The 25839-nt window shown below is 37.1% G+C and overlaps 1 protein-coding gene and 1 long non-coding RNA gene across 2 annotated transcripts; one reads left to right on the forward strand and one right to left on the reverse strand.

The window, feature by feature from the left end:
• The first annotated feature begins 1876 nt into the window (after positions 1-1876).
• LOC104109097 (protein LATERAL BRANCHING OXIDOREDUCTASE 1-like) lies at positions 1877-25475 on the forward strand. The gene is made up of 3 exons (XM_009618296.4): positions 1877-2479; positions 24112-24442; positions 24910-25475. The coding sequence occupies exons 1-3, from the start codon at positions 2001-2003 to the stop codon at positions 25162-25164; spliced, it is 1065 nt and encodes a 354-aa protein (XP_009616591.1). The 5' UTR covers positions 1877-2000; the 3' UTR covers positions 25165-25475.
• On the reverse strand, positions 5179-16184 carry LOC104109095 (uncharacterized). Its single transcript, XR_001971791.3, has 3 exons — positions 15278-16184; positions 15103-15166; positions 5179-5523 (listed from the first exon to the last, which is right to left on the reverse strand). It is a non-coding gene; the product is annotated as an uncharacterized lncRNA (long non-coding RNA).
• Positions 25476-25839: the final 364 nt, after the last annotated feature.

A 25839-nucleotide genomic window follows, 5' to 3' on the forward strand; every position in this document is an offset into this window, starting at 1 on the left:
CGGTTAAAACGTCGTGCGACTCGGAGGACACTTATATTGCAAAACTTTCAGAGACGGGATGGAAAGTCTTTCGTGAGAAGAGATGGTAGGCTTGATACGAATACAGTTGCTTATCACCCACCTTAGAATCAAGCAGTTCAGTTCGACTATACCGCCTTAATTCCCTCATTCAGGACAGATGGAAGCAGGTTATGTTCCAATTTATGTGAATTTTTTTGCTTTTTTAAAGTTAATTTGACCGATCTTTGAAGCTAAATTGAATTAGATTAACTCAATATTTTAAAGTTCAAATTTTGATATTTAAAAACTATACGAAAAATACTATAAGTTGCATTTTTTCTCATGTCAATATGACAAAAAAAAATATTTAAAATATTGATCAAAGTTTTCATAGTTTGAATATCGAAAAGCGAAAACATTCACGTAAGCTTAAACGGAAGGAGTACATATTTACAAACAACATAGTAAGTTCTACTATATAAATCACGGACTTTTATTGTCACAACCCAATTTCTCCTATTGGCCTTGATGGCGCCCAACGTCATCGCTAGGCAAGCCAACGGTGAACTAACCATGTATTTATTCTTTTTAAAAATTTCAAAGTAGTTGATTTTTATTTATTAAGTAAATGAGAAGTGGAAAATTAAATAAAGTAAAGCGTAACTAATAAAAGAGCAAATACGATGGAATAAATTCTCAAAAGTCATAAAGTGTCTACTAGCATGTTTCCAAGACCCGGTATTACAAGTGTATGAGCAACTAGTAGAATATACAAAACACCTATGCTATTGTCTGAAATAGGATAGACAGAAAGTAAATACAAAAGAGAGATTGCGGGTGCTGCAGAAGGAACTCGGAGAGCAGCTCGCCACTATGCCTCAGGATAACGGGGGTGCGCGCCTGAATGGACACCAGATGCACCTGCCTCAGATCATGCACGATTAGTGCAGAAGTGTAGCGTGAATACATAAACAACATGTACCCAGTAAGTATCCAGTCTAACCTCGAAGAAGTAGTGACGAGGGGTCGATATCGATACTTACTACGGGCCAATAATAAAATACAGAAATTTTAAATAGGAATGGAATACGAGAATAATAATAATAACACAATAGCCAGCAATGAATAAATGGTTCTTTAACTAATAGTCAATTTTAAAGTCTCCATTTGACACATGCTAACTCCAACAATTTCAGGCCATTAAATAAATTATAACATCTCAAGCCATAAAATAATATTAAGTGTAACCGAGCTCCGAGTATTATCACGCACGATTACACACTGGTATAGCGGTACACACAATGTGTAATCCGTTCTATCCTGGGAGGAAATAATCCACAACCTCGAGTAATAGGAGGGGATTAAGTTGCTTAAGAAAACACTATGAATTCAATAGACTCAAATTAAATTCTGTTTATTCTACATTTCTGTTTTTATATTATTTTATTTCTAGAATTACTTTGCAAATACAGATTACTAACAATAGTAACAATATCATTCCTTTTAAACAAACAAAGATAATTATTGAATGAATGAACAAGTAGGAAATTATTCATAAAACACAAAATAAGATCAGTCAAATTTCTATATAACAATTTCGTTTGTTCCGATATATTTTGACTATTAAAGTGAAGTGCTTTTATAGATGACATATATTATAATATAATATAAAAATAGATTCCTATAAAAACTTTGGTTTTTATTGTTAATAGCTGTAAAAAGCAAATAAAAAGGAAAATTCTCTTATAAAGCCATTAGTAAGGTAAATCATTCGCCGTGAATGACGCAAGAATATGAGGACATGACCGTTCCGAAACAAAATCAACATTCAACCTTAAAATGTGACAAAATTGCGTCCCCGTTCAATGTATTTTACCTATTTATCGTCATTAATTATTGCGACAAGATTAATTTCTCCGATATTTCCAGTAACGTTAAAGCGTATAAAACCTCAGTAAGTGTGACGTCCAACTTAGCATTTAACAAATAATAATTCAGCAATGGGAGAAGTTGATCCAGCTTTCATCCAAGATGTCGAACACAGGCCTAAACTCCCCACAACTGAAGCTGAAGGTATTCCGGTTATTGATCTCTCAGTACTGAATTATCCAGATTTCTCCTCTGAGAAATACTCCAAGGAATTGGAAACCCTAGTGGCTGAGATAAGCGATGCATCAAAGAAATGGGGATTCTTCCAAGTGATAAATCATGGGGTACCCTTAGAGCACAAGGAAAAAATTGAGTTGGCATCAAGAAAATTCTTTGCTTTGTCTAAGGAGGATAAGAGAAAGGTGGGGAGAGATGAGTTCAACCCTTTAGGATATTATGATACTGAGCACACCAAGAATGTAAGGGACTGGAAAGAAGTCTTTGATTTTGCTCTACAGAATCCAACTATTATACCATTTTCTCCTGATCCTGATGACAAACAACTGAAGCAGTTGAACAGCCAATGGCCTGACTACCCACCAGAGTTCAGGTAATATTAACTTTGAATTTATGCCCCAAAAAGAAATAGATCCTCATCTCTTTCACTACACTATGCCTCAAAGGCTCAAACCCAACGATAGAGGCTAGTGAATTTTTTCGTGCCAACGTTGGTGGATCCTTTGACGCCACACAAAAAGTAAGGGTTTTTGTGGAAACTAAAAATTGAATAAAAAAAGAAGTGATAGCTTTATTTTTTGTTTTAATCTCTTTTGATAAAAAATATCATACTTCCTTATTTAGAAATAATATTACTTTAATTTTCTCTTTTATCCTTAATGATATGATTTATACACTACTAAAAAACAGTAAATTTGCGACCGTCAAATCAATCAGAAGCCGTGTTTCTCCGACGGATTTTCGACTGAAAAATGTCAGTCGGAAAATACATGGTTGCAAAATATTTGCGATAGAATCAGTCAAAAATTTTTGACGGATTCAATCGCAAACTGAAAAATACAGGTACATTTGAATTTAAGTCATTTCCGACGTAATTGGTCGCTAAATTTGCGACTAATTCAGTCGCTGACCAAAATAAAAAAAATACAAATTAAAAGTTCCGACTGAAATAGTCTTACATATTGAGTATTAATTAATAAAAAAAATTCAGAAATTCTCAATTTGCGACCAAATTAGTCGCAAATCTGGGTAATTTCTGATGAAATTTGCGACTGATTTAGTCGCAAATATGGAAAATATTTAGTAGAATTCTGTTGTATTTTTAATTACACCACCTGCCAAATAAAACAGCCAACCAAACACCTAACAACTAGTGTTTTAAAAGGCGTGGGCGTAAGGCAAGACGTTTTACATATGCCTCAGCGAGATGTAAGCCCTGAGGCACGGGGCGTAAGCCCCATAGGTATTTAATTTTTAATACTTTATAAAATAATATAATGACAGTAAATACTCTATCCCCACAAAAAACTAGTCAAAACAATCTGTTATACGCTACTTATAAGCACAAGTAACTTGAGTTTAAAAGAATAAAGTTTTCTACATGGAGGAACAAAAAGGATGATTAACCTGCAATTTAAACTTTGAACTTGCTGCTATGAAAGAGAATGGAGTTCTCTTTGTATTTGTAAAAAAAAAATTAAATATTTGTTATTTTTGGGAGATACTAGCAGACTAGCGGACAAGATAAAAAATTGGGAAAGACCATGAATTAGGCCTTCAATCAATAAAAAAGATCTTGACTTTTAAATTTAATACTTTTGAGTTCCTTTTTAAACCTTTTGAGTAATTACCAAACTGACTTTTGAGAATTTGGGTATTATATGAAGAACTTATTAAACAAATTTTATTTTAATTTGAAAAAGTCTCTCGGGCTTACTCCTCACTAAAACAACGCGCCTCAAATGCCCGGGCGTACGCCCTGAATGCCCGGGTGTACGCCCCGAACGCCCGGGCATATGCCCCGAATTGCTGGGCGTACGTCTCTTGAGACTTTCGCCCCACACCATCGCCCCGGGGCGTTTTTGGTACGCCTCGCACCGAGGCTCGCCCCGAAAATGCCTTTTAAAACACTGCTAACAACCAACCAAACACCTAGTATAACAATCCAAATTCAATATTTACTACAAAACGAACAGTAATATTTATAACAATTCAACCAACTATAAAACAACATAAATTAAACATCTCTCTAACTTCAACTCTAAAACATTCAAATAGCTAATCCTAGTCAGACTCAGTCTCCTCCTCAGATTCACACTCAGACTCTATTGCAGCTTGACTGCCTTTCTTACTTTTCTTTTTTAGCAATTTTTGGATCAAAGCCTGAGTTACTTGAAATTCTTGCGACAATCGATCCATTTTTTGACGCATAACTTCCATATCTTTTAGGAAAAATGATGCCCGAATGAATAATGTTGCTGGTGGACGACTGGAGGATGGTTGTACTCCAATTCCGTAGACTCGATCTTTACTTATTTTCACGATAAATAAAGAAAAGAAAGTAAAAGAAGTAAGAAAACAAACATGCAACTTCAACTAATACCAAAATAGATAATTATATAATATTTATACATTTATTCATGCCACCAGCCGCCTGTGTCCAAATTGTAGTCATATCCTTCGGGGCCGACTGAGTTTGTCACCATGCATCAAGATCAATATGATACTTGTCCTGAAATAAAAATAATACACATTATATAAATAAAATAAACCATGAGGAAAGAATAATATAGTGTTGGAGTTGGGATCATACAAATGACTGTGAAGCACGCGGCACCATAAGTCACATCTCCCCCACGTTCCTTTTCTTGACTGCATTTTCTTCATTTTGTTCCAATAATAAATAATATAATTAACACATAGATAGGGCATGAAGAATTTTCAAACGAAAAGCCAAAACAAACAAGCATTAGCACTTAAGTTGTTTCTTAACTAATCTAACTCTAACAGAGAAGTATTAGCACTTAAGTTGTTTTTTATATAAACAAAAATTCTATACTTATAGAAAATACCAAAAATTTTCTAAATTTTTTTCTTGATTTACTATTCAATACATACCAGTATACTAGCCATTTTCACAAGAATATCTAACTAAAAAGAAAAAAATAGCTAATTAGTCTAAACAAGCTAATTTTTAACAAGTCACTAAATACATACTATATTGAAAATATCACCACCCAAAATCCATTAAAGGTCGTAATGGCGCCGGACCCCGCTGTCAGGCAAGCTAAAAATAAATACTTAATTTGGTTCTTATTTTAATATATCTGAAATCATATTTCCTTCAATTAAATAGTAAAAGATGGAATTTACAAAATAAATAATAATATTTTTAACAATTTCAATACAGGACAACCCATAACCACCCCAAAACCCGGTGTCACAAGTGCATGAGCCTCAACTAAGAATGTAAAATAAAATACAACATCTGTCCGGAATACTAATTCGGACAGGAGAAATATGAATACTCTGAAGGAGACTCTGCTGGCTGCCGACTCGTAACGTGGAATGCAGCTCACCTAAGTCCCCACAATAACCGCGCATCTGCGCCCACACGGCCCATAGACATATATGTACCTGCACAAAAATATGCAGCAAATGTAGTATGAGTACGTAAATTAATGCGTACCCAGTAAGTATCCCGCCTAACCTCGAAGAAGTAGTGACGAGGGGTCGACTTCGACACTTATTATGTGCTATAAATAAAATATCAATGATGTAATTAAGCATGGATTTTATGAAATGGTTGCAAGCTCAATATTTTTAAGTAAGTAAACAGTTCTTTTATAATTAAGAAATCTCCAAATTTATTTCTCATTATTTAACCATTTATCTCAGGCCAAGGAGGCCATGTCATTTATTATAAATTCCAAAGCAATCAATTTAATCATGCGCAAATCATGTCGAGGTCGTACAGCCCGCTCCAACATAAATATTTAAACTGTGCACTGTCGAGGATCGAACGGCGCAAACCATAGATGCATCTATTTAATCTGTCGAGGCGTTCGGCCCACTCCACAAAAGATAAACACATTCAACAATCAATCAAGAATTCTTTAAGGAGCAATTATCCAAGAAAATGTCAATTCTCATTCAAGGAAAACGAAGTTTAACCTTTTAAAAATTCATGTAGCAAGTTCAATATGATTTAAGTAATTTAAATTAACAATAAGGTTGCAAATATCGCAAGAATAGCATGACTTGGGTCCTAGACTACCCGGACCTAGCATATTAGTAGCTACGCACGGACTCTCGTCACCTCATGCGTACGTAGCCCCCCACAAATAGAAGCACATATCGTATTATTTCACCTATGGGGTTATTTCCCTCTTACAAGGTTAGAAAGGAGACTTACCTCGCTCCGAGATTCCATAACCGGCTCCAAAGCCCTTCCAACGACTCACACCGATGCACATCGCTCCAAAACTAGTCAATAAATGAGAAATTCCATACATATATACTCTAATACTCATTATAATCCTGTTTACAACAATTTCCAACTCCGTTCGAAAAATCGATAATAACCACCCTAGGGCCCATGTGCCCGGATTCCGAAACTTTTTGAAGATAAACTTTACCCATGACACCACGAACTCAAATATATAATTTATTCCAAATTTCATGTCCAATTTTGTGGTATAAATCCAAAAATATCCATTTTTAGGTTTTCTACCAAAATCCTAAATTTCTACTAATTTCTATATTTAAATCCTTATATAAACAATGTATTTAACTCACAATATGTGGGAATCACTTGCCTTGACATAGATGACTAAAATTCCCCTTCCAAGAGCTCCAAAAATCGCCCATCCAAAAGAAAAATGGAGGAAAATGGCCAAATCTAGTCTTTAAAATGACACTGCCCAGCCCGACTTCTCGCGCCTGCGGTCACTTGACCGCTTCTGCGGTTCCGCAGGTGCGGCAATTATTCTGCTTCTGCGGAGATGCCCCCCAGTCGCTGCTTCCGCTTCTGCGCCTTCCCTTCCGCAGGTGCTGTCTCGCTTCTGCGGCGAGGTAACCGCATCTGCGGTCTCAACACTGCTCAACCAAAATCGCACATGCGCCCCTCATAGCCGCTTCGCAGGTGCGGTTCCTTTAGTCCAAAAATTGATCTGTTAACTATCCGTAATCCACCCGAGGCCCTCGGGACCTCAACCAATTATACTAACACTTCCCAAAACACATTACGAACTTAGTCGATCCTTCAAATCATCGAAACTATGAATCACCTTCCAATTCAAACCTAATGAACTTTGAAGCTTCAAGCTTCTACCTTCGATGTCGAAACCTATCAAATCACGTCCGATTGACCACAAATTTTGCACACAAGTCATAATTGACATTACGGACCTACTCCAACTTCCGAAATCGGAATCCGACCCCGATATCAAAAGTCTACTCCCGTTCAAACTCTACAAAAACCTTCAAATTTTTAACTTTTGCCAAATGACCCCGAAATGACCTACGGACCTCCAAATCCACTTCCGGACGCGCTCCTAATACCAGAATCACCATACAGAGCTATTCCCAGACTCACAATCCCAAACGGACATCGATAGCATTGAAATGCACTCCAACCCAAATTTACGAAATCCTTCCAAAATGCCAACTTTCACAATAGGCGCCGAAACGCTCCCGGGTTATCCAAAACCCGATCCGGACATATGCCCAAGTCTAAAATCATCATACGGACCTGTTGGAACCTTCAAATCCCGATTTCGAGGTCGTTTACTCAAAAATCACACCTTAGTAAATTCTTCCAACTTAAGGCTTCCGAAATGAGAGTTCTTTCCAAATCAACTCCGAACTTCCCGAAATTCAATTCCGACCACACGTACAAGTCATAATACTTGATGTGAAACTGCTCAGGATCTCAAACCGCTGAATGACGTGCTAGAGCTCTAAACGACCGGTCGGGCATTACATTCTCTCCCACTTAAACATACGTTCGTCCTCGAATGTGCTAAGAACTGCTCTGGAGTTATCTGAAATTACTGTTTAACACCTCGTGCACTACCCGTGCTACCACGACCCAGTTGAGCACATTAGCTCGAGAAAATCTGGAGATTCTCCCCTTTTATTTAAGCAAATAAGCCTTAGAGCCAAATTTCAACATCCGAAATTCTCTACTAGGACTGCTTCTAACATACGAACACCGCTTCAGTCACTACACGATATACCAATACATGATTGTATACTCTCACTGAATTCACACCATGCACCACATACTCATATGACCATAATAACAACCTCTAACGACAATAGCCGAAATCCCACGAATCTGATACTCACAACATACCTCATGACACATACAAGTCTTGTTCCAACTCTTGAAAGGCCACAACAGAGAAGATGTGTAGAATTCATAGGCACCTGCCGAATTACAATATATGGAGTCTCTCCTCCCGACAAGAACCATTACCTTATTCTGGACTGAATAACAATATTTACTCTTTAATATGCCTCATATAAATCTGATCGCACCGATCCCAGGTCCAATAATCTCGTCTCACCCAGTACAAGCTGCTCAGGCAATAAGCCACCTCAGACACTGCCAAAAGGCTCATATAATGCCACAATGTGCTAACAAGCTACAAACTCGAATGTGATACATAAGGAAAAACGAACTCTGGAAAGAGTTACTCAACCCATGTAGCTAATTAAACAACCGAAAGGATATTATGAACCTTCCCCAGGAACTGAGAAGCAAAACACACAAGAATAGGTATAGGGAACTGTACTCAACATCACACTGTTGCGACGTGCAACCCGATCCACACATGATACCGTTGCGGCGTGCAACCCGATCCAACCATGATACCATGTGGCGGCGTGCCACCCGATCCAAACAACATATCTGTGGCGGCGTGCCACCCGATCCACCCGTAATAATCTAAAGAAAACATACCTCGAGACGTAACGCTCATACTCACGAAATGCCCGAATATCAATCATAAGCACGCCAAGTGCATAATAAAAATCCTGGGGAGACAGGTAGCGTCATGTGCTAAAACTCAAGCACAACTAAGGTGCGATATATGATCTGCATCTCGAGAGCCATCCTGCTCACATAACACCACAAAATATATGGGATCTTAATACGAGTGCGAATACTCAAGCCGTCTCACAACCCACATGGCACAATAAAGTATTACATGACATAGCTGACGGCAAAAATAACATCCAAGGCCCGAAGACCCCTCCGAAAATAGCGCTATGCCGAAATGAACACATCCGGCCTGATATATAGCCCTCATTCATATTTAGATCCATCCACAAATCTCAAGTCGATTCTGATCATACCGCACTGGGCTAATAACCTTTCAAGGATCCACAACACCCCATTTTCCCATGACTCACAAGAACAACCGTCAAATCCGGAACAAACTCCCACAATTCACAACCAACTGAATAGAGCGCCTTTCAGGCCTAAACTCTAACATTAGCGATAGTACCAAATCTCCATACCCAGTTTCGAATACCTACCAAATCAACTAAGTTGTGGTGGCACTCAAGCCCAAGTGTACAACCACAACCCACATGTATAACTTCACGCTGGAGAAACTGGTCACTGCCAATACCGTGCTGATTCAACCATTACCAACCATGCAACTTCTTCTACTTTACTCGGGACTTGCCCTAGAAATAATTATAGCTCCATTCAAAACATCATGAACCCAAATCCTCACTTATCCTGAGTGACCTTATTTTACGAGACCATGTTGCCTCAAAACCCATGAACCATCTCATACCCTCCTTATGCGCATATTCGCATCTTTAACTGGTACACCCATCCCGAAAATCCCTCTATGAATCCGAAGTTATTTTCTTCCATTCCTCCAATGCCACACCGCAGACTAAAGATAACGTAGAACACTCCAAGTCACTTTTCATAATCCATTGCAAAAGCTCAATACTTAACCATACTACTGGCTCAAAATCCTTAGGCACCGCACTTTAAACCCACTAGAACTATTGTTGAGAGTCACTCACTCTGACTTGTTCCCAATTATTATCAAACTCTAAGGCCCTGCTGGCACATGAACACCCTCTCAAAGAAGCAACCGGCTGAATTCCTTTCCTTGTACATCACATCCACATGAAGCATAAACTCCAAATCTTCCCAAAACCTGAACAAGAACCGATAAAATATAACACACATTCCTCAAATCCTTGGCTCAAATCACCACTGATGTTCTCTTTCCTTAGTCGTAGCAACCCATCAATATGACGATAACTAGAAATCTCACAAGTATATACAACCATGCAATCTAATCGTAGGCGGTTGGGCTCTCCCACTTAGCTTGAAACTACCATTGCATGACCCTGGAACCTACCAAGATTCCTTCTTCCTTACTGACATGACCTTGCGCAATCGAACTGCCAAATTCCTCGAAATATTCCTGTTAACCATTTCATGAACGCTTTGAATCACTAGCCACATTTACATATTCGACCTCTTACCGGATAGCCAATAAAATTCCTCGTAGAAGCTTCATCAACACCACGCAACAGTTAACCTGCTCACCAGAAATAACCCACATGTGGAAATTCCATGCCGACATCTTCCAACATCGCTGCACCGAGTACAATTACAACAAAACCAATAAACCATCTTGAGCCCGTGCTCGTTCACCAGCTATACAAATCTGTTCACCCCTCATGGACATCAACTAAAGGTGCGACAATACATTCCAATCCAAAGTCATGGTGTATCCTTCTTCATATCATGCAACTCATTTCCGTCATATCCAACCATTCTCCGTATAGCAGCCAATGTTCCAAATTAAGTTCGTAGACTTAGTCACTGTCCACCATGAGTTCCAAATCACTCTAATCTTTCCTCAACGCGTGCAGTTATCCTACCACAAACCCCATATGCTACTCTGCCACTCTCCCACTTTGGTCAAACCCAGTCCTTTAAGTAACTACTCGACTTCTGCTTTCTCACCTTTGGCCTTCTATAGAAACTTAACCGCGACAAGACGCCTCCCACATGTCTTTCCTCATCCTTCGCTGCCCAGTTGTTGCCTTAAATCAAAATCTATCCCTGTAGCACTTGAACCAATCGATCCCTACCAACTTTAAACCTTTTCGAAGTTCATCTTCCTTGAGCCCTCAACACCCGTACCACCGATTAAGTCCTAAACCACCGCACACTGCGATCTCTGACAGCCGCTTGCCCGGCACTGTTTCACACTACCCTGCCCCGAGGCAAATTGATGAAAACCATAACATTGGCGAACTTAACACATTCAATCCAGGGCGACGACACCACATCACAGATGAAAAATCCACCTTGCTCGAAATACCAAGTCTCGTTACTCCGTCAACCCAAACCTGAACATTCATAGTCCGATTGCCTTTCCTTCACCGGAAATAAAATACTGGATCTCTGAATTATGTACCGAGTAAACCTCCTTCCAAGTCATTCACTGCTTCAACGCATAGACAAGCATCCTACCATTACGCAACACGATACGATAGCAACACACGAATCGTCATAACAATTAATGCCAAACCTCAAAACCTTAGGTAATACTGATACCGAGCTGAAATGACAGAACAGCCTTCTGCAAGGCGACGACAATAGCCCAATCAAATATGCAGGGAGAAACATCCTACACCACATCTGTAGTACCATTAAAATTTCTCGATTCCCAATTTATAACAAGCGCTTCACGTCGCATAAGACTGAATAGGAAGGGAATGAAGGCATAAGCCTCAAAGGAATCGAATCACACGCTGAGGAATCAAGAAGGGAAGTGCTCCTAACAGTCCTATAGCCTCTTGAAGATAAGTACAGACGTCTCTGTACCGATCCGCAAGACTCTACTAGACTCGCTCATGACTCGTGAGACCTAAGTGAAGCACGCGACAGCATAAGTCACATCTCCCCCATATTCCTTTTCTTGACTATATTTTCTTCATTTTGTTCCAATAATAAATAATATAATTAATACGTAGATAGGGCATGGAAAATTTCCAAACGAAAAGCCAAAACAAACAAGTATTAGCACTTAAGTTATTTCTTAACCAATCTAAGTTGAATGTATAAAACTTCTAACTCTTTAAAATGTTGTTCAACTCTAATAGAGAAGTATTAGCACTTAAGTTATTTTTTTATATAAACAAGAATTCTATACTTATAGAAAATACCCAAATTTTTCTAAATTTTGTTCTTCATTTACTATTCAATACATACCAGTATACTAGCCATTTTCACAAGAATATCTAACTAAAAAGAAAAAAATAGCTAATTAGTCTAAACAAGCGAATTTTAACAAGTCACTATATACATACTATATTGAAAATGTCACGACCCAAAATCCATTAAACGTCGTGATGGCGTCGCCGTACCCCGCTGTCAGGCAAGCCAAAAATAAATACTTAATTTGGTTCTCATTTTCATATTTCTGAAATCATATTTCCATCAATTAAATAGTAAAAGATGAAATGTAAAAAATAAATAATAATATTTTTAACAATTTCAATAAAGGACAACCCATAACCACCCCAAAACCCGATGTCATAAGTGCATGAGCCTCAACTAAGAATGTAAAATAAAATACAACATATGTTCGGAATACAAATTCGGACAGGAGAAATAAGAATACTCTGAAGGAGACTCTGCTGGCTGCGGACTCGTAACGTGGAATGCAGCTCACCTAAATCCCCGCAATAACTGCGCCTATGCGCCCATACGGCCACTAGACATATATGCACCTGCACAAAAATGTGCAGCAAGTATAGTATGAGTACGTAAATCAACGCGTACCCAGTAAGTATCCCACCTAACCTCGAAGAAGTAGTGACGAGGGGTCGACTTCGACACTTACTATGGGCTATAAATAAAATATCAATGATGTAATTAAGCATGGATCTTATAAAACTGTTGCAAGCTCAATATGTTTAAGTAAGCAAGCAGTTCTTTTATAATTAAGAAATCTCCAACTTTATTTCTCATTATTTAACCATTTATCTCAGGCCAAGGAGGCCATATCATTTATTATAAATTCCAAAGCAATCAATTCAATCATGCGCAAATCATGCCGAGGTCGTACGGCCTGCTCCAACATAAATATTTAAATTGTACACTGTCGAGGGTCGAACGGCGTGAACCATAGATGCATCTATTTAATCTGCCGAGGCGTTCGGCCCGCTCCACAAAAGACAAACACATTCAATTCTCTAAGAATTCTTTAAGGAGCAATTAACCAAGGAAATGTCAATTCTCATTTAACGGTCAAGGAAAGCGAAGTTTAACCTTTTAAAAATTTATTTACCAAGTTAAATATGATTTAAGTAATTTAAATTAATAATAAGATTGGAAATATCGCAAGAATAGCATGACTTGGGTCCTAGACTACCCTAATAGTAGCTACGCATGAACTCTCGTCACCTCGTACGTACGTAGCCCCCACAAATAGAAGCACATTTTGTATTATTTTACCTATGGGGTTATTTTCCTCTTACAAGGTTAGAAAGGAGACTTACCTCGCTCCGAGATTCCATAATCGGCTCCAAAGCCCTTCCAACGACTCACACCGATGCACATCGCTCCAAAACTAGTCAATAAATGAGGAATTTCATAAATATATACTCCAATACTCATTATAATCTTGTTTACAACAATTTCCAACTCCGTTCGTAAAGTCGATAAAAATTACCCCCGAGCCCACATGCCCGGATTCTGAAACTTTTCGAAGATAAACTTTATATATGACACCACGAACTCAAATATATAATTTATTCCAAATTTTATGTCCAATTTCGTGGTCAAAATCCAAAAACATCCATTTTTAGGTTTTCTACCAAAATCCCAAATTTCTACTAATTTTCAAGTTTAAATCCTTATATAAACCATGTATTTAACTCACAATATGTGGGAATCACTTACCTTGACATAGATGACAAAAATCCCCCTTCCAAGAACTCCAAAAATCGCCCATCCAAAAGAAAAATGGAGGAAAATGGCCAAATCTCGTCTTTAAAATGACACTGCCCAGCCCGACTTCTCGCACCTGAGGTCACTTGACCGCTTCTGTGGTTCTTCAGGTGCGGCAATTATTCCGCTTCTGCGGAGATGCCCCCCAGCCACTGCTTCCACTTCTGCGCCTTCCCTTCCGCAGGTGCGGTCTCGCTTCTGCGGCGAGGTAATCGCATCTGCGGTCTCAACACTGCTCAACCAAAATCACACCTGCTCCCCTCATGGCCGCTTCTGCGACTCCGCACCTGCGGACAAAACCTCACAGGTGCGGTTACACCAGCTACCAGCTGCCTCATCATTCTTTTAGTCCAAAAATTGATCCCTTAACCATCCGGAATCCACCCGAGGCCCTCGGGACCTCAACCAATTATACCAACACATCCCAAAATACATTACGAACTCAATGAACTTTGAGGCTTCAAACTTCTACCTTCGATGCCGAAACCTATCAAATCACGTCCGATTGACCTCGAATTTTGCACACAAGTCATAATTGACATTACGGACCTACTCCAACTTCCAGAATTAGAATCCGAGCTCGATATCAAAAGTCCACTCCCGGTCAAACTCTCCAAAAACCTTCAAATTTCTAACTTTCGCCAAATGACCCCGAAATGACCTACGAACCTCCAAATCTACTTCCGAACGCGCTTCCAATACCAAAATCAACATACCTCACTTAGAATCCCAAACGGACATCGATAGCATTGAAATGCACTCCAACCCAAATTTACGAATTCCTTCCAAAATGCCTACTTCCACAATAGGCATCGAAACGCTCCCGGGTTATCCAAAACCCGATCCGGACGCCCAAGTCTAAATCATCATACGAACCTGTTGGAACCTTCAATTTACGATTCCGAGGTCGTTTACTCAAAAATTATACCTTAGTAAATTCTTCCAACTTAAGGCTTCAGAAATAAGAGTTTTCTTTCCAAATCAACTTCGAACTTTCCGAAATTCAATTCCGACCATACGTACAAGTCAAATACCTGAAGTGAAGCTGCTCAGGGTCTCAAACCGTTGAATGACGCGCTAGAGCTCAAAACGACCGGTCGGATCGTTACAGAAAAAATTATTTCTAATTTATTTATACTATATTGTAAATTATATAGCTAATTTATACATACCATACATATTGCTAAATTAATGCAAAAATCAATTACCTGGAAAATGAACAACGGATCTGCTGCCGGAACACCACCGGAGGGGAGATGAGCTGTCGAATTCCTGCACCAAAAATAAGTTAAACAATTTGGGGAAACAATATTGGTTAGGGGGGAGGGGGGTCGGCTGGATGGGGGAAAGGGAGCGGGTGAGGGAGAGAAAGGAAAATCGTACCTTATATTGTTAGATTAGAGAAGAAAATTAAGAAATAGAGCAGGTGGGGGCAGAAGAGGAGAGGGGAAGAGAGAAAACAAACTAGAGAAGAAAGAAGAAAGAAGAAAAAACGGGTGGGAACTGTATTAAAAATAGATTTGCGACCGAATCGGTCGAAATATTTATATTTTTTGCGACTGATTCAGTCGGAAACCACAAAAAATATTTTGCGGTATTTTTCGCGTAATTGAGTGACTAAAAGAGTCGCAATTTGGAGCCAAAAATTAAAAATAAATTAACATATATTTTTAATAAAATTTCCGACCGAATTAGTCGAAAATTGCGACTGAATTAAATCGGTCGGAATTATTCAGTCGCAAATTTGCTATTTTTTAGTAGTGATAGTCACACAAATAGTTATGACTTTTTTGGGACCATAGTTTCAAAAGTTTACCTTTTTTTATTAATCTCTATATCAAATCAAACACTGCCATATAAATTGGGATGGAGGGAGTGCTAGAAAGTTATACTTTTTGTAGCGACACTATACACAGTTGTTACCGGAATGTAACATTATTGTGGCAGTTATATAAATCTTTTCCTCATCATAATTTGACTATATTTATGCTACCCGACAATTTTCACCACTTCAAAATATACTAGTAAAGGTAGCATACTCACCTTAATGTACCTAATATACAGGTCAATGGCGTAAACACATCAATAGTACTAGAATCTAAGCATAAAGGACAGGTAAGGCCATAGGTGCACATCAAGAAGATATGTGCAAGTATGGTAAACTAACTACAATTGAGCATATATAGAAGATATGCATTCATCAAATAACCCGTCAACAATTGCATATAAAGAAGATATGCATGAATAAACAAGTCAAGTTACGCAGATTGACATACAGAGAGGATACTTACTGTGAATCATTTCACAAATCAAAGCATCATTTAGAGAAGATATGCATTTGATATTAAATAACATGCAACAATTTCATATAGAGAAAATATGTATGAATAAACAAGTTAAGATACACAGATTGACATATAAAGAAGATATGTACCATAAATTATTTCATCAATCAAAGCAGCATATAGAGAAGATATGCATTTGATATTAACAGTTGCATATAAAGAAGATATGCATAAATAAACAATGAGTTACACATATTGACATATAGAGAAGATATGTACTGTGAAACGTTTAATCAATCAAAACAGCATATAGAGAATATATGCATAAAAGAAATATATACATTGAGGAGCTAGCATATTGAGAAGATATGCTATAAAAATCATATATACATCCAAGGAGTTTGCATATAGAGAAGATATGCAAAGTCCAAATACTGATTAATTTTCCATTATCCGTGTGTACGTCGTCAAAATAGAAACATGACGACCTTAGGGGGATGGATCCTTATCCACACGCTGCACGGACAACTCACATGCCATAACCATAACAACTGCATGAACAACTCACGTGCTATAAAACTAAACCCACATAAACCACTCATGCATTGTCAATACAGTCCATCACAATGAAAGCATATACAAGAATACATGTATACGAACAACGGATATCAAATCTTATACTCATGGGCTGAGGAAAATAGCATGCTAAGGTGTAATCAAATATACCTACAAAAATTATCAAATAGGGGAACAAAGTTCTAGAACTCAAAACAACTGAGGGGGTAATTGCAGGGGTTCTTAGCGAGACATTCTAGGTATCCTTGGAGATACTTAGCTCGCCTGGGCTTGTTACGTCGTGTGGAAGGCGTTGAGTACGCATGTAACGAGGTACATGGCTAGAAGAAGGTCTCTTAGACTCAGAGTGCAAGCTCCTTTGATTTATTCCAGCGATCTTTTTCGTACTTTCCCTTCATTCAGATATTATTATGTATACTAGGGAATACCCCGCACAAGTAAAACCTTGTAATTTCGATACTTAATTTGGATTAACTATTAGTTCAATAATTTGGAGAATAAGGTATGGTTATGTGTTCGGAGTTTGTTTGAAGATCAACGGGACCTTATGGATGTGTTAACAAACATTTAGGAGGCTATGGAACTTAGTAAGGATGTCAGAACAACTTGGAAGTGTGTGAAACGAAGAAAAATTAACGTTTCCAAACTCAAGGAAGGGTTATGCATCGCATAGCCATAACATCATAAAAAATGTCAATTCCAAAAATATTTGTGAAGTAGCAGTGCATCTCACAATGCTGGGACAAATTCTAAGTTGGCCTGTGTCACGCCCCAAAACCGAGGAGCGCGACCGGCGCTCAACCGAGTGAACCTGACTGAGCAAGCCTGTCAGATTTCATTCTACCTAAATTCATTCGTGAATAAAGAGGAGATGTACTCCGTTAATCAAGTACTGAAGAGATTTCATTAACCGCTTCCATTTCATTCCCATTAACAGCATCATTCAATATTTTCAAAATAGTACAAGTTTATAGATTTAATTAAGAACATGTTGCCAAATACCAACAGTTCTAATTCAATTCCCAACATCAAATACCACCCACAACCTGTCTACGGAGCCTCTAAGTACAACTGAAAAGTAATATGAAAATGCCGACAACAAGGCCCCGGCTATATCTCAACCACAAAGTACATGAGAAACAAAAGATACATGACCCCGAAATGAAGTGGGGATCACCAAATCGGCTGAAAGGAGTGTACTGCTATCACTAATCAATGCCACCTCCTGTAGAACTACCTGCATCCATTAAAGATGCAGCGTCCCCGGCAAAATGGACATTAGTACTGTCGAATAGCACTAGTATGTATAGCTAGAAATCCTCTTTCAAAATAGAATGCCCATATGATCTATACGTGGAACACATAATATATTGTAATTGAAACAACCTGTACAAACAAGGACAACAAAAGGGGCACCTATTGTCTGCATTAATAATGTGTCTCATTGGACCGTCCTTAGTGTTCACATATCATATTATACACTTATGCGTTTCATAGACCGTCCATAGTGTTTATTCATACCGTACATCTATACCTCTTATACACAATGTACCTATGCGTTTCATAGACCGCCCACAGGATTTCATATCACAATGGATTTCATAACACAATGTACTTATGCGTTCATAGACCGTCCACAGGATTTCATATCACAATGTACCTATGCGTTCATATACCGTCCACAGGATTTCATAACACAATGTACCTATGCGTTCATAGACCGTCCACAGGATTTCATAACACAATGTACCTATGCGTTTTATAGACCGTCCACAGGATTTCATAATACAATGTACCTATGCGTTCATAGACCGTCCATAGGATTTCATAACACAATGTACCTATTCGTTTCATAGACCGTCCACAGGATTTCATAACACAATGTACCTATGCGTTCATAGACCGTCCACAGAATTTCATAACACAATATACATATGCGTTTCATAGACCGTCCATAGGGTTTCATAACACAATATACCTATGCGTTTCATAACACATTTTACCTATGCGTTTCATAGACCGTCCATAGGGTTTCATAACACATTGGAAACAAAAGTACAAATACGTACATCTCATAACCTTTCACACCACATATCACCTAATCCGTACTTTCAACCGCTTACAATATTATTATTTTATTGGCTCTCTTGGCCATACATATGATTCTTTATTCATGGCGCAATGGCCGTATTTCATATTCCACACTTTTATTTCTTCCCTTTCATAGATCATCATCATAATTATCAACAAATAGAATATTCCGGAAATCACAACTTTAAATTCATTAGTAATGAAGGCTTTTAAACACAATCGATTTCTTTCCAATAATTGGAGTAAAATGATTGGCAATCGAAGTACAAGTTAAAATCATACACAATTTTCACTCACGAATATGTAAGAACGCAAAACACATTGAACATTACTTACAAAGCATAGCGTTAGCTAAAACAGCCACATATGGGCATCACTTGAGTTCATAAACCTTTAGCCGATTATATTGTCGAAGTCAATTTTGGAATAGTTGAGTCAAAGCTCATTTCATAATCTTTTTCACATTATTTCATTCATTGGCACCATTGGTAACAAGTATAACTTTCACTATTGGCACGTTGGCCACACTTTATATTCCCAATTTACTGATTTCACTTCCAACCATCTTTATAGGTTATCAACAATAAGACATTCCCAATCAAGACTTTAGGTATACATATGAGCAATTAAGAATCTTAGAATATTGAGATTTTCTCACACAATTTGGCATACTAGCTTTCGTTTGAAATGCGATTCAATGCCACCACATATTACTACGCAGCCCATACTTTGAAACTCACGGAAACATTATGGAATTCAATTCAAAGAGAGAAAGTTTAGCCAACACCTCAATTGAGCTTTCCTTAAATTACTACAACGTTTCGAAAATTCTAGCAATCCCAATCTATTTGAGACATAACAAAATTGAACCATAATTAGGAAGATATTCATGGTCTCAGCTCATTTGGGCATTTTATCAAACACTAAGTGTGGATTAAGATTCAAGGTCCTTTTATGGAGGATTCCATCATCCCACAACCCAATCTTTATCATTTTTAGCTCAACAATCTTTCTACACCCTTTGATAACACATGCATGTAAAATAAACACCACTTGCCCAGAAATTATCTTGCTTATTACCCATTTCTAGACAAAATTCGAAATTGAGAGTTAGGGTGTAGAATCTTACCTCTACGATGAAGACCTAGTGAGTTTTCCTCCTTAATCTTCCAAAACTTGAGCAAGAATTGAAGAATCAATTATAGACACCTTCTCACTCTAGGGCACTCTCTCTCACTCTAAAATATCAGATTATACTTCAAAAATGGCCCAAAGAGTGTATTTAACGAAATAAGGTCGGGTTTTAAAAACCCAAAAATGAAGTTCCGGAACAGGTTCTGCGTTCGCATATGCGACCGCATAATAGTTATGCGGACCGCATATCGGTCACATAATTGGTGTCCAAAATGACCAGAAATCTGCCTGAGTCTGCGGTCACTATGCGGTCCGTATAACTGTTCTGCGGTCGCATAGTACACCGCATAACAGTTATGCGGTCGCATAGTCGACCGCATAATTGCTTCCAACTGACCCCAATTAACTGCCTCACTCTGCGGCCATTATGCGATCCGCATAGTGATTCTGCGGTCGCATAATGGACCGCAGAAATGCACTTTTTCGCCAAAATTTTTTCTTTACTTTTCCGTGCATTGTTCAACCCAAAAGGTCCGAGCACCATGAAACATAATTATTTTCTTTGTAAATTTTACCGGGCTTTACACTTAAGTTCTTCAAAACTTTTCGGGGTGTTACAGCCTGGCGCTATAACTGTGCTTCAGACGATATCTCGAAAAAATTTCATATTTGCCTGGTACTACAGTTGTGCTTCCCACAGCAAGTTCCCAGGCCCAAAAAATGCTATAAAAAAATAATTCGAGGAAGGGTTTGTCCATTCATAATTTGGCATAACCATCCGAACGTTTGAAGAGCTATTTCACCAAGGATCTTCCTTGACTTGTAAGGTAAGTTTCCCACTACCAAATTGAGTTTAACCCATAACATTAACACCAAGGAAACACTTTTAAATCCTTGAATATCAAGAAAATTAACAACAAACTTGAACAAGGGTTACAGCTAGGGTCTTCAACTCTAACTCGAATCGAGTATCTTTATGGATTTATAAACGACAATAGTAGATGGAATCGTATTATTCAACTAAAATCATCATAACTCTAGAAAAATTAGAAACTTAAACTTAGGGTTCTTCAAACCTAATAAGACTATTAATGGTAATTATAGTTATTAGCCTTTGGGGATGGAATTCAATGTAAATTCTGCGTGTTTGGCAATTATTTTATGAATTGAAGCATATCTTATTCGAAAGGAATAAATCAAGGTGAGTTTGAAACAATTACTAAAGTTGACTTCTCACAAATATCATGTCATAAGTTGTTGTTAGATTATATAGAATATTAATGTGGATTCTGATTCATATTATCCATTTGAATTGAAGGAAAATGTCTAAATATGCTGCGCATGGGCCCAATAACACTATGTTTAAGTTGAGATAATGAGCAAGAGTAAAAATAATTCTTAATTTATATACATTGATAGTACAGAAAAGGGTTAAAAATGTCCATAAACTATAAGGTTTAAAAATATCCTTCATCTACCTATTGGGCTAAAAATACCCCTCCATCCACCTTTTTGGTTCACTTATGCCCTTTGTCCGTTAGGTTAATGCTCAATTAAAAATAATACTCCCTCCGTTTCAATTTATGTGAACCCATTTGACTGGACACGGAGTTTAAAAAAAAGAAAGAAGACTTTTAAACTTGTGGTGTAAAATTAGGCACATATATTTTGTGTGGCTATAAATCATTGCATAAAGGTAAATTGTTTCCAAATAAGGAAAGAGGTCATTCTTTTTAGCACGGACTAAAAAGGAAATAGACTCACATAAATTGAAACGGAGGGAGTAATTATTTAGATTCCACGTGACAACTTCTTATTGGTCGAAATTAAAACATCTAACCTATTAGAAAGACCCACCCATATCTACCCATTTTCGGACTAACCCGCCCCAAACACTAACTCGACCCGAATAAAAAGTTACTAAAAAAGGACGCCCCACTTCCATCTAACTCCGGGTTAACTGCTGTAAAAAAAGCACACTAGGAAACCAGGAGATCAAAATTATGCTTCACTAGTGGACTTTCTTGACCAATCTGGGAAACTACAAGAGGCAGAGAAAGTCGTTGAATAAATGCCAATGCAACAAACAGAATTAGCACTGAATTGGAGAAAATAATTTTTCAGCTTATGTGGGTGATAGGGCTTATTAGTTAGGATCTGTTAGCCCTGGTGTAATGCTACTGCTAAAAAATATCAAGAAGCTACCAAACCTAGGAAAATGCTTACTCACCAACATGTTGAGGTAAGGATATTTCACACAGATGTAATGCTACTGCTTATAGTTGTTGGAAATTCGCACTATCATAACTAATGGAAATTGTCACTCATATTATATCATTTCTTTTAACTTTTAGTGGCATAAAGGTGGACAAATCTAAGATAAGCATGATGAAAATAGTAAGGGTTATTGCTGTCATCCTTCCATCTAACTCGAATAAAAAGTTCAACTGCAAAAAAGGAGTTAGATGGAAGTGTGACGTATTTTTTGTAGTTGAACTTTTTATTCGGGTCGGATTAGTATTTGGGGCGAGTTAGTCCGAAAAACGGGTAGATATGGGTGGGTCTTTCTAATAGGTTAGATATTTTAATTTCGACCAATAAGAAGTTATCACGTGGAATTTAAATAATTATTATTTTTAATTCAGCATTGACCTAACGGTCAAAGGGCATAAGTGAACCAAAAAGGTGGATGGAGGGGTATTTTTATCCTAATAAATAGATGAAGGGTATTTTTAAATCTTTTTCAATAGTTTAGGAGCATTTTTAACCCTTCTCCGTTGATAGCATGAAGATTTACTTATCATTTTTACAAGCAAGGTGATTATTTGTTTTTGTGTTTCAACTTTTTGAAATGAAAACATCTTTTTCCTCAAGTTAAGGCATATAGTTTAATATTTTTATTATTCTTTTTATAGATATATCAATGCCCTTGGATCCCAATTAAATCCTTTTTTCTCTCTTAATTCTTCTGTAATTCTTTTAGGTTTTTGCTTAATTTTTATAAAAGTCGTTAGCATAATAAATGTCCTTCTTCTATTTATTTGATTAGGAAATTTATCTTTAATATCATTGTAAAGAAACTAATACCTCCGGCAATGTTTACACTAAATTTGCACCAAGTTAATCACGTCGCTTGATAATACTAAACTAATGGATTTTGCCTGCTCATCAATCATTTTAGATTTTTTTTCATATCGCTGTTGTGTGCATAATTCATTTTTCTTTTATTATAAATTATTGAATAAAAATGTTCACTTCATTTGGAATAGTCTTATATTACGTCTAGAGTAGGTTTGTATGTTGTTTTATTTTTGATAAATTTTCTATAATTTATTTTTACGAAAGTAATTTTCTTTACTCCAATAAATACCTTGTATCACTTCCATTGTATTAGGTTTCTATCTTGTTTCATTTTTGATAAATTTTCTACAATCTATTGTAAGAAACAATTTTTTACTCCAACCAAAACTAAAATTAAAATCTGATAGGAGTAATAGGTTTGGACATCAAAATACTAATTCAATATTTTCATCCACAAAAGTTTTGCAAAATGACTACAAGTAATACAAAAATGTGCACACAGAATAATAACAAATTTTTTTGGAAGGAAAATTAAAATTGATGTACTTTGGGTTAGAATATAGCTGGAAAAAAAAAAGCTGATATGTAATATATTTAATATGACATAAGCCATTTGATACTCTAGGACAATTTCATAAATGTAAGGTGTGTTGAAAGTTTTAACTTTGAAACATTAAACGAGGGGTCCACGTGATAGGAAGTGGCAATTTCAGATGCTACTATAAAGTATAAACGCATGGCATGTAGAATAAATGGTCAGAATGGCCCACATTTCCAAAGCTATGCATATTAAGGGCGATGAGCAATGACATAAGCAAAGGGCGGTTTAGGTAAATCAATCGTAAGTTTATACAGTAGCTACAGTAAGATTCTTTTTTGACCAATCATATTATTCCATTGTAATTGAAATGACCATAATATCCTCTAAATTGCCAAGCGCATGTTGACCAAGAGGTGCTTGCTATTAAGTAGTAGTAATAGTAATATGCTGATCAACAAATTAATTAAAGCGACATGCATACTAATACCTACTACTATGTTCATTTCCAGGGAGGTATGTGAAGTGTATGTCCAAGAAATGGAAAAACTATCTTACAAATTACTGGAGCTCATCTCTCTCAGCTTAGGCTTGCCTGCAAATAGGTTGAATGGTTTCTTTAATGAAGACCAAACTAGTTTTGTTAGGTTGAATCACTACCCTCCTTGTCCTATCCCTCATCTGGCTTTAGGAGTTGGTAGACATAAGGATGCTGGGGCTCTCACTATACTTGCTCAAGATAATGTTGGAGGACTTGAAGTAAAGAATAAAGAAGATGGAGAATGGATTAGAGTCAAACCCACTCCTAATGCTTATATTATAAATATTGGAGACCTTATCCAGGTACACTTATTGAACTGGTTGCTTTACAATTTATTTTGAACGTACAGAAATAGAATCATTAGTACGTAATGGATTAATGATATATACACCGACAATATAATAATTTTTCATTACTAGTGTAATCTAATAGGTTGTATAGTAGGTTGTCTGCAGGTGCAGATCTGGTCCTTCAGTACTGGGATCATCCGAACCTAGTATTCTGGATGTGCGGTATAAATTTGTACGTGAACCTACTAAAATTTTAACAAATATTATATCTGAACTTACAGTATAGTGAATTAATATTAAGAACTTTAAAGATCGAACCAATCAAATTATAATCTTGAATCCGCCTTTAACTTGGCTATTGTATTTTCGAGAACCTGTAGTTTTTTTTCTAAGGGACCTAATAGGATAGAAATTGTTTTACACAATCGATGTATAAAAGTTAAATCGTCCGTCATTGGTCTATGGCAACGGTTATACAGGTTTGGAGCAATGAAGAATATGAAAGTGTGGAACATAGGGTGATGGTGAACTCTGAAAGAGAAAGGTTTTCAATTCCATTCTTCCTCAACCCAGCACACTATACATGGGTCGAGCCCTTGGAGGAGCTGGTGACTGAGAAAAATCCTGCAAAATATAAGGCATATAACTGGGGGAATTTTTTCACAATGCGGAAGGACAGCAATTTCAAGAAGCATGATGTTGAAAACATTCAAATTTATCATTTCAGGGCTTGAAACAAATCATTATTCTGCCTAACATACATTGTCTGAATGTGTTGCATACATGAGAGATTTACTGTAGTAAGAGATTTACTACAGTAATGCTATAATCTGTCGTAAGAGATTTACTTTTACGCATAAGAGATATGTCGTTAGAGATCTGAAAAGGAGCATAATATACAAATAGCACCGATTTTATATCCGTTACTAGCGACACTTCACAATCTGTAGCAAATCTGTTTAGGAATCTACTATTGGTAAAATCTTCTGCTTAATCTATGCTACTGTAATTTGAACTTTAACTATTGTAAATATGTGTTTTCTCAGCTTTTGTGTATTTTTGTTCTTTCCTTGCTGGTGTTTGCTTAGTTCTTAGGGATCTTTGGCCGGTTAGTAAAAGAATTAAAAAGAGTTTTAGCGAAGAGTTTTTTGTTGTTTTCTCTATGATTAGTACAGCTTAGTTTCGTACCGATTTTTAATTTGTTTTTTATTATTTTGTCTCAACCTTTTTTAGTTTTTTTTTGGTCTTTTGCTTTGGTGTAGTTTAGTGAAGTTGCCTCTGCCAAAATGACTATAACTAGTTTTTCTCAAAATATAAATAAATTGTGATTGTATATCGGTGTCAAATAAGTTTGCTCAGTTTGTTTTCCAGTTTGTCTCGAGTTTTTACACATTTTTTATTCTGACGCT

The sequence above is a fragment of the Nicotiana tomentosiformis genome, chromosome 3 (genome assembly GCF_000390325.3).
Source record: "Nicotiana tomentosiformis chromosome 3, ASM39032v3, whole genome shotgun sequence".
NCBI lineage: Eukaryota > Viridiplantae > Streptophyta > Magnoliopsida > Solanales > Solanaceae > Nicotiana > Nicotiana tomentosiformis.

Bases quoted from the DNA above. Each gene is read 5' to 3' on its own strand.
- LOC104109097 (XM_009618296.4), top strand. From the start codon at position 2,001: ATGGGAGAAGTTGATCCAGCTTTCATCCAAGATGTCGAACACAGGCCT. The intron at 2,480-24,111 runs GTAATATTAACT...GTTCATTTCCAG, and splicing joins GACTACCCACCAGAGTTCAG to GGAGGTATGTGAAGTGTATG. The intron at 24,443-24,909 runs GTACACTTATTG...ACGGTTATACAG, and splicing joins ATATTGGAGACCTTATCCAG to GTTTGGAGCAATGAAGAATA.